The following is an 18,319-nucleotide window of genomic DNA, read 5'->3' as shown; positions in this document are numbered from 1 at the left end:
ACACACACTTTTGTTCTGCTAGCTGGGGAAAGAGAGAGAGCCTACTTTCTGAAATAGTCACAACTCGGGGGGAATTGTGAAATCCGCAAGGACCAAACTAAGAACATGGGAAGCTGCCTTACACTGAGTCAGACCAATGGTCCATCTAGTTCAGTATTGTCTACACAGACTGGCAGCAGCATCTCCAAGGTTGCAGGCAAGAATGTCTCTCAGCCCTATCTTGGAGATGCCAGGGAGGGAACTTGGAACCTTCTGCATGCAGGCATGCAGATGCTCTTCCCAGAGTGGCCTCACCCCCTGAGGGGAATATCTTACAGTGCTCACATGTAGATTCCCATTCAAATGCAAACCAGGGCAAACCCTCCTTAGCAACGGGGGCAATGCATGCTTGCTTCCACAAAACCAGCTCTCATCTCACAGCTCTCCTCTCTACATAGGATGCTGTAGTGACCAGGGCATAGCAAGGTTGGAATGGACCTGGGGCAATAAGCGAAGATATAGAGCTCGATTGTATATATGATGGGCCCCTATCCTCCACACCTCCCAACCTTCTTTGGAGAGGTGAGAGGGGGAGAACAAGAGAGAAGCTGCTACTCAGCTGGCAGGCCCTTCTCCCTCAGAGGCCATGGGCATTTGCCCCCCCCCACTCACCCGCATTCAATTAATCCTATGCCCAAGGGACTACAGACCTATATGGAGGGGCTGCTTGTATCTTTCTCCCTTGCGTGGTGTTCTGCTAAAAATGTTTCCCATGCTTCTTAGAAGCAGCCATTCTTAGTGGAGAAACTACCAGAAGGGAGAGGATTCAGAAGCCCCTTTTCCGAGAGTGAAGCAGCTTGGGTGTATTTTTAGTGTGGGGAAATGCTATAGGGCAGGGGATCTCAACCTGTGTTTGAGGGCACTTTCCAGACTAGCTGCTCAACAGCAGCAAAATGCCTCCGTTCAGGCAAGTTGCATTCAAAACGTAAGCAGCAGCGGGAGCAGTCTCATGGAAACTAACAACACGAAAAAAGCAACCTTTTTACACTGGATATATGACGTCCCAGCTCTATATCGCAGCAATTAAATTTGAAACAAGGCACTGGAAATGTGAACGGCACCCTGCTGTCCATGTAGGGACTGTGATGTCACAACTCAGGAAGTGTAGAAGCACACTTCCGAGATACGGCGTGACCACATTGCAGGGTCTAATCTGGAAAGCGCCTTGATGAACTACAACTCCCAGCATCCCCACAAGTTGGGAACCCCGTCTTAGGGCAATGCGTTAAGAAACAGCCCCCTCCCCTGACATAGGTCTTCTGCTTCAGATTATGCAAGCTCCAGAGTTGCATTTTGTAAAAAAAAGGTGGGGGAAATTAAATAAATGTGCCTGGGCATTACAGGTATCTTGGCTCTAGAAGAAGCATTTCCTTGCTGCAGGCTGTCTGGATTTTGTACAATGAATGAAAAGCTGCCTGTTTGCAGTGTTCTAGGCTGCTCCTTGGGAAGTCAATGGCACTCAGATAAGCCCTTTAGAAGTTGACAGGAATTCTCCATAAAATGGGGTGCAAGTTGCCCTAATCTAAGTGAGAATGGATCTGTATGTGCAAAGCTGGGCTCACCTCTTGCACTTTAGCACCACATATACCCTGTCCCCAGTGCACATCCTGGGGGTTTCAAAATGCTCATTCATTTCAGAAACATGCTGAAAGATTCCAGTTCAGGGCAAATAATGGCAAATCAGGGCAAATAATGGCAAAGCTTCCACTACTTGGAAGTAGAATTCCACCAAAACCAATGAGGGTAAACATGCATTTGAAACCCCGCAGGGGGAAACGATACGTTTACGTGTCGCACGTTGTTTAGGCCCATCTAATTGATTCAGGATGTTCTGCCAACCGGTTAAATCCCAAGGTCTCATCTTCAATGGGTTGCGGATGAGGCTGTAATCCGGTTGAAATCCAAGCGCTGTGAAAAGTGTCGGGTCTCAAGGTAGTTGAGAACCCATTTGTGTCCTTTGCCTTAGAAGCCCCAATCTGAACTGTATGGACATTGCTTGTCGTTGCATGGTAATGAGGAAAAGATACTCTGCACAAGCTCCAAGACACTATTTTTTCATCATTATTTTCATATATATCACTCAGCTAAACCTTGGCACTGAAAATTGATTTGCAGACTCTGCCCTGGCTCTGAGGCCCGCAAATGCTCTGGTTTCCTCAGCCTGTGACCTCTTATTGGCTTGCTGGGTCAGAAATTCATCTCTGGTAGCAGAACTACAGCTTGAGATATTTGCAATGGAATTTAATGCAGTCCACACGTCAGCCTGTTCTTTCACGAACAAGCTGAAGGGATGGGAAATGCCTGATTGGTCCCAGACTGCCTGTTTGTAAGGCGGATAATAGTTTCAACTGGGATAGGATAATCCAGCTACACACACAAAAGCTGCAACTTCTTCCAGTTTTGCAGATGCCTCTCATCTTCTTTCTCCCCTCATCCCCATTTTACCAGGCATGACTGGTACCCATATAATGTTTTATGACTGAAAGTTGCCAAAATCACTGCTGCTTTGATGTGGAAGCCAAGGAGATCCTTCCCTCCACCACTGTAAATGTATCAGAGGCCCTTTAACTGTATCCCGATCTTAATTCCCTTTTGGATAAAAAAAGAAAAGCGGAATACTGGGGCTAACCTTGAGGCAGGGGGACTGTTTGGCATGTCAGTACAGGGACACAGGAGAAAATAATAAACAGTGCTTCTGAGCATGTATAGAGGGCCTGTCTCTCACCCACAGAGTAACCACACATCTGGTTCCCAGATCAGGGAGCATATTGTCCATCAGACTTATTTAAGCCCCAGGATCTCTCTGCAGCATGTTGTTATAGGGCAGGACTTCTCATGTGATTTAACATCAAACTCTCTGAATTCCAAGTGAATGTTGCTGCAGGACAGGAGGGGAGCAAGAGAGGCTTTTTTGTGGGGAAAGAAACTGGAGCGAAATTGGCGAGAGAGAAGTAAAAGCAACTCTGATTAGTGAAAGAGAGAGAATTTAAAATGGTGCAGCCGTGCCCCTACTCAGCCAGCCAAGCAGATTTACAGTACTGGATGGAAGGCAAGGGAGGGAGAAGCAAAACCAAATGTTTAGGGGTAGTGAGCTGGTCTTGCTGTAGCGAACATGAATGGCCTCTTCTCCTAAGCAGGGTTCATCTTGGTTTGCATTTGGATAGGTGAGTACATGTGAGCACTGACCACTCTAAGATATGCCCCTTAGGGGATGGAGCCATAGTAGAGCATCTGCTTTGCATGCAGAAGGTCCTAGGTTCAATCTCTGGCATCTCCAGGTAGGGCTGGGATCCTGCCTGAAACTTTAGAAAGCCACTGCCAGTCAGTGTAGACAATGCTCAGCTAGATGGACCAATAGATGGACTCAGTATAAGACAGCTTCCTGTGATCCTAATGACTAGATAACTGCTTATAAGAATGCCTGGATAACTACCTGGATAACTACTTCAGATAAGCCTAGGAGCTACAAGTAGTTTCTGAACTACCTAATGTCTGCCCTTTCCCCAGCTGATCAACCCCTGATGTTGGCCCTGACCACCTTATACCCAGTTTTCTGATCCACTGTAATTTTCAAGACAAATTTCCTTCTCCTTAAGAGGTAGAAGATTCACTCCAGTGCTTTCCCACCCGTAATCTCCACGACCTCTTCATTAGCATAAACTCAGAAGCCTTTTTGGCTGAAGTCCTTCTGAAACCACAAATGTCGCAATAGATTCCTAGCCTGACCTACATCCCAGTTAATTGAGTCAGTGAATCCAAGCACTATGGTATAGCTGACTTGAAGATGGGGCAGAAAAAAATATAACCAGTTTTCAAACCCATGATGTTTAAATTGGTTTTTGTATTTCCCTCCTGTTATTCAGTGGTTACATATAGATGTACATGGGATTGTGGTTTTTTTTCTCCAAATGAGCATCTTCTGTTTTCAGTCAGATTAACAGATTTGTGTGTTCAAACAGAGCATGAGAGGTTCAAATGGGCTTTTCTAGGGTCTGATCCTGAATAAATGACTTTTGTAGATTGAGAAACTCTTTGAGGCAATGAAGCAGGATCTGAAAGTCCCCTTCCGTTCTACTGGAAACATGGCACAAGCAGTTTAAAGCTGTTCAATGGGTTAAAGACTCTTTAATTAAGGAGTTGATTCCATTCCATTGGATTCCATTTAAATCCATTTCTATAATACTAGATCCTCAATACAGATGATGTTTTGCAACATTCAACAATAAGAACAAGGTCCACTCTTGATACAGTATTATCTTTTTCATTCCCTGTCACAGTAACACTGGCGAACCAATATATCATTGAGCAATAAACAAGCGTGCCTTTAACCCTATTTGGACATTATGTTGTACATGCATACAGAGGTCTGTACACGTGCACATGTTTCTTTGTGAAAGACTGTATGCAAGTTCATTTTAAAGTGAAGCTGGTACAGGCACATTCAAATGCAGAGTGCAAACAGGAAGTGGACTACTGTCTGCATTGAACATGTAAATAGTTCAAAACAGAGACAGCACTGGTTGCTCTGGTAGATGACCTTCTTCAGGACCTTGATGAGGGTAATGTCCCTCTCTTGGTCCTTTTAGATCTCTCAGTGGCCTTTGACACTATCGATCATGCTATCCATGTTGACCGCCTGCATGGGTTGGGTATCAGGGGCACTGTCTTACAGTGGTTCCGTTCTTACCTTAGTGGGCGTGTCCAGTCAGTATGCATTGAGGACAGATGCTCTGATCCACGGCCACTCCTTTATGGAGTTCCCCAGGATTTAGTTCTTGTCCCTGTCCTTTTGAACATCTATATGAAGCCGCTGGGTCAGGTCATTTCCCAGTTTGGGGTGATATTTCATCAATACGCAGATGATACTCAGCTGTATATCGCCATCCCAGACCATTCTGGGGATGCTGTTTCTGTGCTTACTCGATGCCTGGAAGCTGTTAAGGTCTGGATGAATCAAACAAGCTCAGACTGAATCCCAATAAGACTGAACTACTTTTATTCAGCCCTCGTAACGGCCAACAGCTGGATGTGAACCTTGTTTTAGATGGGGTGGCGCTGCCCCCAAAGGAGCTTGTATGTGATTTGGGGGTCCTTTTGGACTCACACCTCCTGCTTGAACAGCAGGTGGAGGCTGCAGCCAGAGGTTCCTTTGCCCAGCTCCATCTGATTCGTCAATTATGCCCTTACCTTGATCGGCAAGCATTAATGACTGTGACCCATGCCCTTGTTATCTCCCGCTTAGATTATTGTAATGCTCTCTATCTAGGGTTACCTTTGAAGACGATCAGGAAGCTACAGGTCCAGAATGCAGCGGCTCACCTACTCATGGGTGTCAGAAAATATGACAGGGTAACACCTCTCCTGCAGTCATTCTACTGGTTGCCTATTCGCTTCCAAGTTCAATTTAAGGACCTGGTTCTGACCTTCAGAGCCTTGCAGGGCTTGGCACCTGTCTACCTACAGACTCACCTCTCCCATCCAGTTACATCCTGTCTGATTAGATCATCTCAGATGGCCCTCTTGTCGGTCCCTGATTTCCAAGAGGTTCGGGGCTCTCGGACCCACAAAAGGGCCTTTTCGGTTGCTGCCCCACTTCTTTGCAACTCTCTTTCTGCTCAGATTCATCTAGCCCCTTCCTTACTGATCTTCAAATCTCTATTGAAGACTTTTATTTTTCACCAGGCTTTTGACCTGTAGTTTATTTTATTTGTTTTTTGTTAAGTTACTTTAGTTTTTAATTTAGATGTAATTTTTAATGTTGCCTTGTTTGCATGTTTTTGTGTGCCACTCAGAGTTTTTGGCGTGGGTGGTATATTAAATGTTTCAAATATATAAATAAATAAATGGGACTCCTGACTTTGCTCACAATAAAATTGGGATAGGAAAAAGCATGTCTACCAACTGAGCTCCTTGGTGGAAGGGTTGGGTATAAATATAATACACATAAGAAATAAATCTTTTTGGTTTATGGAAAGATCCCACAATACACAAACAGCTCCAGTCTGTTAAGTGTGGATTCTCTGTGCATGAGCCAAAAATAACACAGACAATGGATAATTTCTAAAAATATCAGCTTGGCCTGTCCTGTGAACTCAGAGATGGGTGAATGGGCTGCAGTTACTTGTAGGTAGTGGTGATCCTCTTATTTTTAGCAGGGGGAGAGCAACTGTTCCTATCCATCCCCAGCACAGCATCTCGCCAGTGGTTGTTGCTGGTGTCTGCCTTGTGTTTCTTTTTAGATTTTGAGCCCATTGAGGACAGGGAGCCATCTTTAGTTATTACTGTTTTTCTGTGTAAACCGCTTTGAGAACTTTTGTCAAATAGTGGTTTGTTTGTTTGTTTATTACATTTATAAACCGCCCCATCCAGAGGCTCTGGGCAGTGTACAACAACTTTTAAAAGACATAAAAACACACAATTGAAAGCATAGTGCTAAAAACAATATAAAAACAATTCAAAAACAATTAAAACCATTTAAAATACCTTAAAAAAAATAACACTTTACAAGCCTAGGAAGACCAGGCCAAACAAATAAGTTTTTAGGGCTCTCTTAAAGGCCGACAGCAAGCCTAAACTGTGGATATCTGCTGGGAGTGCATTCCATAGACCAGGAGCAACTACAGAAAAGGCCCGGTTCCAAGTTGCCACCAGACGTACCGGTGGTAACTGGAGATGGACCTCTCTGGATGACCTCAACGAGCGATGGGGATCATACCGAAGAAGGTGGTCTCTAAGGTAACCCGGACCCAAGCCATTCAGAGCTTTAAAGGTGATAACCAGTACTTTGTATTTTGCCCAGAAACATATCGGCAGCCAGTGCAGCTGTTTTAAGACAGGCATAATATGGTCTCTCTGGGCTACCCCAGAGACCAGAGACCAGTCTGGCTGCTGCATTTTGAACTAACTGAAGTTTCTGAACTATGTACAAATGCAGCCCCATGTAGAGCGCATTACTGTAGTCGAGCCTGGAGGTTACCAGCTGATGCACCACTGTTTTGAGATCGTTCTCTTAAAGGAATGGATGCAGTTTTCAAATCAGTCAAAGTTGATGGAAAGCACTCCTGGCCTTAGCCTCCACCTGAGAAACCATGGTGAGGCCTGGATCCAAGAGCATTCCCAAGCTGCGTACCTGTTCCTTCTGGGGGAGTGTAACCCCATCCAGCAAAGGAAGATCTAACTCATCCCCTAAATTCCGATCCCCCACAATGAGCACCTCTGTCTTGCTTGGATTCAGCTTCAATTTGGTATCCCTCATCCAGCCCATTACTGCCTGTAGGCAGGCATTTAGGGAGTGAATGCCATTTCATGATGATGATGATGATGATGATGATGATAAGGAGAAATAGATTTGGATGTCATCAGCATACTGATAACACCCTGCACCAAAACTCCTGATGACCTCACCCAGCGGTTTCATGTAAATATTAAAAAGCATTGGTGAAAGAATGTAGCCCCGAGGAACTCCATATCATAGCTCCCACTTTAAAGAGGAACTCTCACCAAGCTCCACCATCTGGAATCTGCCCAAGAGATAGGAGCGGAACCACTGCAAAGCAGTGCCTCCTATCCCCAATTCCCCCAGGCGATCCAGAAGGACACCATGTTCTATGGTATTGAATGCCACCGAAAGAACCAACAAAGTTACACTCCCTCTGTCAATTCCCCGGTAAAGGTCATCCATCAGGCTGACCAAGTCAGACCCAACCCCATAGCCAGCTCTAAAGCCAATTTGAAATGGGTCTAGATAATTGGTTTCCTCCAAAACCACTTGGAGCTGGTTAGCCACCACTCTCTCAATCACCTTGCCCAACCATGGGAGATTGGAGACCGGCCTATAACTATCCATCACTGAGGGATCTAGGGAAGGCCTCTTAAGAAGTGGTCTAACAATTGCCTCCTTCAAATAAGGAAGCATCCTACCAGTGATGAGTTAATGATATTAATCCTCAGCAATGAGTTAATGATATTAACTAAGCAATCCACAACAATCTCCCTGCTAGATAAAAGCAGCCAAGTTGGGCAAGGATCCAGAGAACAAGTGGTAGGCCACACTGCCCCAAGCAGCTTGTCCACGTCATCAGGTGTCACAGATTGAAACTGATCTAATCTAATACTGTAAGAGGGATTGCTGGACACCACCTTAATAGACTCTGCAGAAACAGTGGAGTCAAAGTCGGCCCAAATACAGGAGATTTTGTCTGCAAATAACCCATTAAAAGCATCACAGCAGAATAAAGTCCCCGGGGATTGGTTTGAATTGGCTGGAGCCTGAATCAAACTTCTCACAACCCGGGACAGCTCTCCCGGACACGAACTCGCAGAAGCAGTGCACGCAGACTAAAATGGGTTTTTTGCCATATGCACCGCTTCCACATAAACCTTCAGATGGGCTCTATGCTGTGTCCTGTCACATTCAAGCTGAGTTCTCCTTCACTTGCTCTCCAGTCACCTACCTTGCTGCTTCAGACCTCCTAACTCCTCTGTATACCATGGGGCCACTTTTAAAGCAGATCGGAAGGGATGCTTAGGAGCGATCGTGTCTACGCCGTGGTGAGTTCCCTATTCCAGGTTCCCACTAGGGCATCGACAGAATCACTGGCAGGACCAACATCAAAACCCTCCAAGGCTTTTTGGAATCCTACTGGATCTAACAGCTGTCTCAGGCGGACCATCTTAATAGGTCCTCCACCCCTGCAGGGCTGGGTTGTGGCTGTGAAACAACCACAAAATATTTGTTATCATCATCATTGTAATAGTAGGTAAGAAAAAAGTTCTGCACATGCTCAAAGCCACTTCCTTCATTGTTAGTGCTTCACAGGGCTGAGCCCAGGTTCAAGTTAAGTCCTGTAAAGAGGTATGAATGGTCATAGGTTTTTCCATTGGGCTTTGCACTTCCTGCTTCTGCAATAATATTTATATACTGCTTTTCAGCATAATAATTCCCTAAGCTGTAATGCAAATGTACAAACTCTTAATGCTAAAATGTACAGCTGATCTTAAAATTGCTCGTTGGCACTTTTTGACTGGTACCAACACCACAATTGTACATGCACACAACAAGGGTGAGGGAGATTCAACTGCAGTTTTTGTGTTGGGTACGGAAATGTTGCTGGGACAAGGGGAAAGGGGATATGCCCACACCATTTATGAATCTACTTTAGGTGAATTTTGTTTTCATGTTTGGGTTCTTTTCAGGTTGAGTGATTTATTCTAGAGGATTTAGAGCACATCCCTGATATATAACACTCTTAGACATTGGTGTCCATTCTTGGACAAATATATCTCCTTGGAGATATATGTCCGAGAGGAAATAGGCTATTTCTATTCAGAAATGCCTGGATTTTAATATATTATTATTATTATTATTATTATTATTATTATTATTATTATCATCATCATCATCATCATCATCATCATCATCATTTACATTTCTGTACCACCAAAAACAAATATCTCCTGGTGGTTTTCAGAAAAAAATCAAACAGTGAACCACAGATTAAAACCAAACAATTAAAACCAGGTTTTTAAGATTAATTCTGGCTGTGTGCTCTCCCACTGTATGATTTCTGGGCACGTATCTAGTCATTTTTCTTTTGTAACAGCACTTTGAGCAGTATCAGTATTCACCCATTTTCTGCAAATGGATACATGGGACATAGTAGCTGGGGCGGTGCTTCCATGGAGCAAGGTGAGGCTGCTGTCTATAGCAGTAGAGTTTGGCAGAACCACCAGGGCAGCAAGATGTCCCCTGCAGACCCCTTCCACCTCAGGAACCTCTGTCTGGCCACCATGAGAGCAGCTCTTTGCTGAGCAGAGCCACCACACCGCTTGGGAAAGACCTGCTCCACACCAGCTCTGCAAAAAGGCAAAGGCAGCATAAGGAAGTGGACTGAAGCCAGCAGAGTGGAGATGCTCTAGGCCAACACTCTAGTTCCCTGGCTCAGAACATTTCTTCCTTCTGTCCCTTCCCTGGCTTTTCAAAACTCTGGGCAGGAACAGAAGAAGGGGATGGAGGAGAGTAAGGGCAGCTCTGGTTTGGGCAATGCTGGGTGTGGTAGGTGGGGTTGATTGGTTATGTGCCATCAAGTCAGTGTCGACTCTTAGCGACCACATACTGTAGATATATTCTCTCCAGGATTATCTGTCTACAACTTTGCCTTTAAGGTCTCTCAGTGGTGCATTCATTGCTGTCGTAATCGAGTCCATCCACTTTGCTGCTGGTTGTCCTCTTCTTCTCTTTTCTTCAACTTTCCCCAGCATTATGGACTTATCAAGGGAGCTGGGTCTTCACATAATGTGTCCAAAGTATGCTAGTTTGAGCCTGGTCATTTGTGCCTCAAGTGAAAATTCTGGATTGGTTTGTTCTATGATCCATTTCTATGATCCATCCAGGTGGGGTTGGGGGGAGGGGAGGGGAGCGTAAAGGAGAGGGGGGAAAGGAAGGATGGTCATGGTGGGCTGTGGGCTAGGGTTCAAAATGAAGGAGAGAGAAGAAAGGATGCAACCAGAGTTTTCACAATGGAGGGAAGTAAGAAGTGGGGTCCCTCAGGGATCTGTACTGGGACTGGAGCTTTTTAATTTATTCATAAATGATCTAGAAGTAGGGGTAAGCAGCGAGGTGGCCAAATTTGCAGTTGATAGCATCTCTTTTGGGTAGTGAAATCCAAAACACATTGTGAGGAGCTCCAAAAGGATCTCTCCAAACTGGGGGAGTGGGCGACAAAATGGCAAATGCTGTTTAATGTTGGCAAGTGTTAAGTGATGCACATTAGGATGAAAAACCCCAACTTGAAGTATACACTGATGAGATCTGAGCTGTCAGTGACTGACCAGGAGAGGGATCTTGGGGTTGTGGTGGACAGCTCATTGAAAGTGTCGACTCAATGTGTGGCAGCTGTGAAAAAGGCCAATTGCATGCTAGGGAACATTAGGAAGGGGGTTGAAAATAAAACTGCTAACATTATAATGCCCTTATACAAACCTATGGTGTGGCCACACCTGGAGTACTGTGTACAATCCTGGTCACCACAACTAAAAAAGGACATTGTAGAACTGGAAAAGGGGCAGAAGAGGGCAACCAAGATGATCGGGGCCTAGAGCACCTTTCTTATGAGGCAAGGCTTCAACACCTAGGGCTTTTTAGATTAGAAAAAAGACGACTGCAGGGAGATATGATAGAGGTCTATAAAATCATGCATGGTGTGGAGAAAGTGGATAGAGAGAAATACTTCTCCCTCTCACATAACACTAGAACCAGGGGTTATCCCATGAAATTGATTGCTGGGAAATTTAGGATCTGCAAACGGAAGTATTTTTTCAGACAACGCATAATCAACTTGTGGAATTCTCTGCCACAATATGTGGTGACAGCCAACATCCTGGATGGCTTTAAGAGGGGCTTGGATAACTTCATGGAGGAGAGGTCTATCAATGGTTACTAGTCTGAGGGCCACCTCCAGCCTCCAAGGCAGGATGCCTCTGAGTACCAGTTGCAGGGGAGTAACTAACAGCAGGAGAGAGGGCATGCCCTCAACTCCTGCCTGGAGGCTTCCTGTGGCATCTGGTGGGCCACTGTGTGAAACAGGATGCTTAAGGGCCTTGGGCCCGATCCAGCAGGGCTGTTCTTATGTTCTAGTGTTCCCTCTAAGGTGTGCACATGCACACAAGTTTTTTGATGTCCACTCAGTTAATTCTAGATCCCACTCAGGTTGAACCAGGAAGGCCTCACTCTGAATGCATGTGCGCGCACACTGCCTTGATACTGCCGCCCAGAAAAAAACTCATTCCACACACTGATTTGTTTGTTTGTTTATTGGTCAATTTTTATACCACCTTTCATAAGACATCCCAAGGCGGTCTACAAAAATTAAAATACAATAAAATTCCATAAAAATCACATTTAACAGTAATGTGATCACAGTTAAACAGTCAAAACCATAAAACATACACACACACACACACACACCATAAAAAAGACAAACAGAAGCAGCAAAGCCTGAACAAATTAAAAGGTATTTAGCTGTTTCTTAAAAGCTGCCACAGATGTCAAAGAGTTGACATTCACTGGGAGAGCATCCCAGAGGCTGGGGGCAGCAATAGAGAAGGCCTTGTCCTGTGTGCACAACAATTTAGGCTCTCTCATTGTCAGCACACGGAGCAAGGGCCCTTCTGACAACCTTGTTGGGCAGGCAAAAACCCTTGGGAGCAGGCAGTCCTTCAAGTATCCAGGACTCAAACTGTCCTGGATGGGGAAATAGAGGGAACACTAGATGCAACAGACTGAGCAAGGAGGGCTCGAAAGAGAGTGAGAAGGAAGGACAGACAGGATGGGGAAAACAATTGTGTGATGAGGTAGCAAAAAAAATTGGTGGAATGGTGGACAAAACTTTGGCTGGTGTGTTTCTGTGTTGTGAGAGGCAGTGGCAGCTAGTTCCTCTGCCTCAGGGGCTCAGGCCACTACTTAAAGTAGCCCTATTCAGACATTAAGTTGGATGTGCTGTCGCAGATTGTCTCTAATAGGGGATTTTCACACCCTTAGCACCCCTGCTAACTGGGCAAAGAGGCACCTTTTACCATGGTGATTCTCTTTATTTAGCAGTGGGAGAGTAACTGGCCCTATCCATCCCCAGCACAGTACTTCCAGTGACTGTTGCTGGTGTGTGTCTTATGTTTCTTTTTAGAATGTGAGCCCTTTGGGGACAGGGAGCCATCTTATTTTTTATTTCTCTTTGTAAACCGCCCTGAGCCATTTTTGGAAGGGCGGTATAGAAATTGAATTATTATTATTATTATTATTATTATTATCATCATCATCATCATCATCATCATCATCATCATCATCTAGATCAGCTGTCATCTATTCAGCTAGCCAAGGAATATGAAAACATAAGACAGAGAATGCACCACTGTGCAGGTCTTGAGTTCACATAGGGTACTGTATTGACAATTTAAAAATAAGAACTTCAGAGACAAAGATTATTGTTCACTTATACAATTTATAGTAAAGCATTATAAAACATAGTACATAAATAATAACACATCCACACATAATGCATTTCAAAGGGCTTTATATGAAACGTAATTCCAAGAAGTGTTTAGTCTTAATTCAGAATCTCACCACAGCCATACTTACAAGCTGCCCAAGAACCAGGTTGAGCTGTCTAAGATATCCTGACATCTATCTAAACTGACACCTCTTATATTCTAAAATTCCCCATGAACAAGCAGACATAAGAGGTGTCAGTTTAGATGGGGAGGGGGAGAGGGATAACTAGGGGCGCAGATGCTCTGCACTGGATCAGCTAGTTTCTTTTAATACTTTTGACTAGTGTCCCATATAGGGGAATGTCTCTAAACAATATGCTTCATCACTGCAGTGGGCACTGGCGTAGAACATAAACTGAGGAAGGTGTTTAGAACATAAACTGAGGAGACCCTTTACTTCTACTGTGCAGGGGGCAGGTGGTTATGGGGGCACGATTTGGCTAAAACTGGGGTGGGGTTAAAATTGGTTTTGATTCAGTACTCCCCTACTTTTCCCCCTGTAATTTAAGTACAGAGGCTAAACAGGATGTGGAAGAGTGACCAGACTGTTGTACTGCAGCTTTGACAGTATTTTTTATTTTTTTTAAAAAAAATTACATTTATATCCCGCTCTTTCTCCAAGGAGATGGAAGGCAAACTAAACCCACTGGGGTTGATGATGCATTAATCATAATTGGGGGTGACCCTTTCATGAAGCAAAGTTAGGCATTTACCTGAGGCGGCAGATTATTGGGGCACCAGCAAAGCAGCTTGATGCCCTTAACTGCCACAGTTGGAGCAATTCTCAAGCTGACACTTGCAAGCTTGCAAAAGCCACAAGGAGAGAAGAGGAGGTGGTTGGCAATGTTCCCTCCTCCCTGTCCTCCCCCATGTACTTTCAAAGCTTGCAAGGACTGGTTTTGAAAAGGAGTTGACCTCCCCCAGGGGTATGGGGCAAGGCAGCTGACCTCAGGTACCACAATACCTTGGGCAGCCCCTGAACATCATCTGCCGGTTGGCTCTTGCTTGTCTTCTCCAGCCTGCATAGAGATAACCCAGCCTTCTTTATCCCTCCCCAACCAGCAGCTGACTCACGAGAGACAGCCAACGAGACAAGTTATTATTGCTGCTAATAAACACTGTCTTAGCACCAAGCGTTGGGTTTGTTATTGTACAGAGCATAAAAATAGCAAGGTTCTAGCCCAGAGGGCTTACAGTTTACAAGAAGCTGCCAAGACAGAGAGGGGAGAGAGGCCCAGGGCTGGCACATGCATAGTAGGGCTTCAGTCCAGAGGGAAGAGGCGAAAGCTAATGTCATGTCTCCTCTTTGCCAGGGTCCTGTGCTGGAAGGAAATCTAAGATGAAGTTATGGGATGTGGTGGCTCTCTGCGTGGTGCTACTCAACACAATCTCCACCTTTCCTCTTCCCGCTGGTAAGACACCTCCCGAGAGGGCCCGCCCAGTGCTAGAAGGGACTGAAGACGATCACACCTCCAGCAAGCTGCTGACTCCCTATGCTGGCCAAATGGACTGTAAGAAAAAGTTCCCTTTCCTCCTTGCCACTTCCTCGCCGTCATGCTGCTGAATGTGCTTTCTGTTGTCCTGGCCCTAACTCCAGATAGGCACTTCTGCAAGCTTTCCACATTTTCCAGCCCACAGGAAACTGGGTGCAAAGACAAAGACCGGGTTCTTTGTTGGGGGGAGAAGGGGGGCAATTGCCCCGGGCCCCACACATGGAGGGCCCACATCCAAAGTATGGTTCAGGGTTTGAAATGATGCATTTGATCTGTTTCATTCAAGGCAGTTAGAATACAACCCCAGGATCAAGAGTTATTTCAGTATTTGGGTGTCTTACATTGACACAGGATGCAGCAGCGTAACACTTCTGTGCGATGTTACTTAAGTGGTGGGATGTAATGTTTGCGTCATTGTGCAACTGTGCTGTTTCACAAGCACAAACATTGCACAATTTTAAGGCTCAACATCACACAAATGAAATTGCGTGTAACTCCATTTGTGCAAATTTTACGCTTGTGTTAGTTCCACCATGGGCATAACATTGCGCAGTGTGTCAGCCAGAGAGATGAAGGCTGGAGCGGTGGGGGCAGGGGGCCCAAAATGAACACTTTGCCCCTGGGCCAGAGTCTTTAAAGGGCCTGGACAAAATCAGGTGTGTAGTAACATCTCAGACAGCCCAACAGGCAGGCCAATTATACTGAAAACATGGAGATTCAAGAGGACTAGTCACCGTGAAGCTGCTATTTCTTTGGCTGGCATCCAGACGGGCACTGCACATGTGCAATGAGCAACGGTCATAAAGCCGAGTGGATGCTTCAATCTCTTGTGCTCTTGATCAAGGGTGTGGCATCCATTCGACAAGCAGGAACAAATATCCCTGGGCCCAATGGGTCAGGGGGCTCCCAAGGGGCCTCCAAGGAGACCGCCTGTACCGCCCTGCCGCGGCTCCGGCCCCACTGCCCCACCGCTGCTTCTTATCTTGGCCTCCGGCTCCAGGGGTGGGGGGTGATTGAGCGAGACAGGCGGCGAGTGTGGTGGCGGCGGCGGGCCTCTCCACTCTGGCCGAAATGCGTGCCCGTGCAGTTCGACTATGGATGTTGCATGCCCGTGATGTCATGCAACGTCCATCGTCAAACTGTGCAGGTGCGCAGTTTGGCCAGAGAAGAGAGGCCCTCCGCCGCACCTGTCCCACTTGGATCACCCCCAACCCACCCCAGAGCCGAAGGCCAAGATAAGTAGTGGCAGATGTTGGCTACCCGGCCCCTTGCATCTGACATCATATGCAGGGGGTGTGGCTTGGGGTGCGGGGTGCACACTATGGGGGCCTCTGACCCAAGTTTTGTCCCCTGGCCCCTGGGGGTCTTGCTATGCCCCTGCTTTTGATTCATTTGCAGTGTTACCATGTGCTTGGTAACATGTTGCACTAGTGCAGTGCTAGTCTGTTTGTCAGTCTTTGGCTTTGGCAGGATTGACAGGTCACCTATATGGGGCATATCTAATCCACAAACTTAAACTGGTTTAATAGTCCTTCCCACACCCCACACCCCAGGCAATGCTGGGACCTGTGAATGGGGCTGGGGATCTCTATTAGAGGACTCAGCAGTCTCATCAAACTATAATTCCCAATATTCTTTGGGAGGAGTCATGACAGTTAACCTGGTATAAAATCCATGTGAATTTCTGCCGCAGGTATTCACCTATGGTGGCACCACCTAATTTTTGCCACCCAGTCCTTGGGCTTGCCCTTGTTTGTGCAGAGGAAATAGCATGTAAACCAGAAGTATCTACAAGCTTAGTTACATGCAGCTTCTGGAATTCCCATAATCCTGGGGAGGATATGTCTCCCTTCTGGCAATTGCACACAAACATAGATCCGTAGTTCATGACTTCTAGATCATGTGCTACTTTCTCCGCAACCCAGGCAGACATAAACCTATGTTTGCTGTCTGGAAATTCAGAAGCACTGCACTGTTGTTGGTGTAAGTCATTCCTAATAAAGTAAATGAGGCTGCAGCTTTCATTCATGAAGAATGAGTCAGAGTTCATTAAGAGGAAAGAATCATCATGGATTAAGGGGTGGAGTGGAGGGAAGCCATTAAAAACCTAAAAATCAGTTTCAATCAAAGTACATTCATCATTAACTAGATTTAATAAAGCTGCAATACAGCACCCAACAACATGAATATAAGCATACTCAGACTCATTGCATATATCAAATAATATTCTACAAATCAAGGGATTTCGACATTTTAACTTGACAAATGATGAACAGTATAGTCCCGCCCGAGGCTCCCTACTTGTTGCTGGACAGCAACTCCCATCATCCCCAGCCACAATTGCTGCGGATGGTGGGAGTTATAGTCCAAGAGCCGGAAAACTTCAGAACTGGCCACCCCAGTCTTGTCCTTCACATCGGCAGAAATTATAGTCCCCTATTAACATACAAATGAATGTTGGGGTGCCAAACAAAATGAATTGCATTTCTACAAACAGCTTACTCTTATTATGTTGAGGGGGAGGAGGGATGAAGTTGAAAGCATATTTGCTATCGGGGAAGGGCCTTAGCTCAGTGGTAGAGACATGCTTTGCATGAAGAAAATCCAAGGTTCATTATCTGACATCTCCAGGTGGGACGGGGAAAAGAACCCTGTCCAGAACTTGAATCCCTGCCAGTTAGTGTGGGCAGCTGAGCTGGATGAACCAATGGTTTGACTCGGTATTAGGCAGCTTCAAATGTTGCTACTCTTCCTGCTGCTTTCAAAAGTCAATTCTCCCTCTTCAGCACATATTTTGGAAACAACATATTTCAGAAGGCTGGACAAATTGAAACCTGGTTAATTCAGACACACAAACTCTATTCTGACATTGGGCTGGTTCAGATGGACAATGGACTGCAGCAGTCCCTACGTGCAATAATGTCAGGATCACAGCACAAACACGCCTGCCTGGATGACACTCAAGGATGTGCCAATGCAATCTTGGCACCATCTTTAATCGCTTGTGAGGGGTGATCATGCAAATTGCCCCTCTACACACACTACGAAACCATTTGAACAGGGCTTTGTAGTGCATGTGGAAGGGTGATCTGGATTATCAGCCCTCACACTTGATTAAAGAACGTGCCGAGATTGCATTGGCATGTTTTGAGTGACATCAGGGCAGGCACATTTGTACCATCTCCCCAACATTATCACAAGTAGGGGCTGCTGTGGGCCATTTATCTGAACCTGCCCATTATGTTGTACAACTGTACAGATGTCTGTACATGTGTGTTTGTGTGAATGACTGTTCATTTAAAAAGTGAGCCTTAATACAGATCCCTTGAATGCATGGTATAGATAGGAGGTGTACTGCTGTACCTGTGTTCAGCATAACCGTAAAGATGTACAGATCTGTTACCTGTTACATTGTACACTTGTACAAGTGTTGAACATAACGAGACTGTAGGTAGGATGAGAGAGAAGTGATTGTGTGGGAGACTAGAGCTAGATAGAGCAGCGCTGTCCTACCCAGCTTTCATATCCAGCATTTGACCAAGGTAGGAGGAAAAGCTGCCCAACCCAGCTCCTGTCTCCCACACAGTCACTTCTTCCTCCTCCTACCTAGTTATTTGCTCCCACACAACCAACAATTGAGAGCACACACAGGTCCCAAACCTGGGTAGGACACTTGTCCTACCCAGTTTTTGGTTGTGTGGACAGCCTCTATATGTAAATAGGGCATATGACTTTATGAAAAA

General features: G+C 45.5%; 1 protein-coding gene across 2 annotated transcripts in view; it reads left to right on the top strand.

Moving 5' to 3' along the window:
- Nucleotides 1–18,319, top strand: part of GDNF (glial cell derived neurotrophic factor) — a 103,124-nt gene that overhangs the window by 71,924 nt on the left and 12,881 nt on the right. For both annotated transcript variants that reach the window (XM_053289718.1, XM_053289717.1), the window contains one exon: nucleotides 14,397–14,594. In XM_053289718.1, coding sequence (XP_053145693.1) covers nucleotides 14,423–14,594 — 172 coding nt within the window. In that variant the 5' untranslated portion in view covers nucleotides 14,397–14,422. The remainder of the gene's footprint in view (nucleotides 1–14,396; nucleotides 14,595–18,319) is intronic.

The sequence above is a fragment of the Hemicordylus capensis genome, chromosome 2 (genome assembly GCF_027244095.1).
Source record: "Hemicordylus capensis ecotype Gifberg chromosome 2, rHemCap1.1.pri, whole genome shotgun sequence".
Lineage (NCBI taxonomy): Eukaryota > Metazoa > Chordata > Lepidosauria > Squamata > Cordylidae > Hemicordylus > Hemicordylus capensis.
Note: the sequence above shows the minus strand (reverse complement) of the source record. Positions and strands in the feature narration are given on the sequence as shown.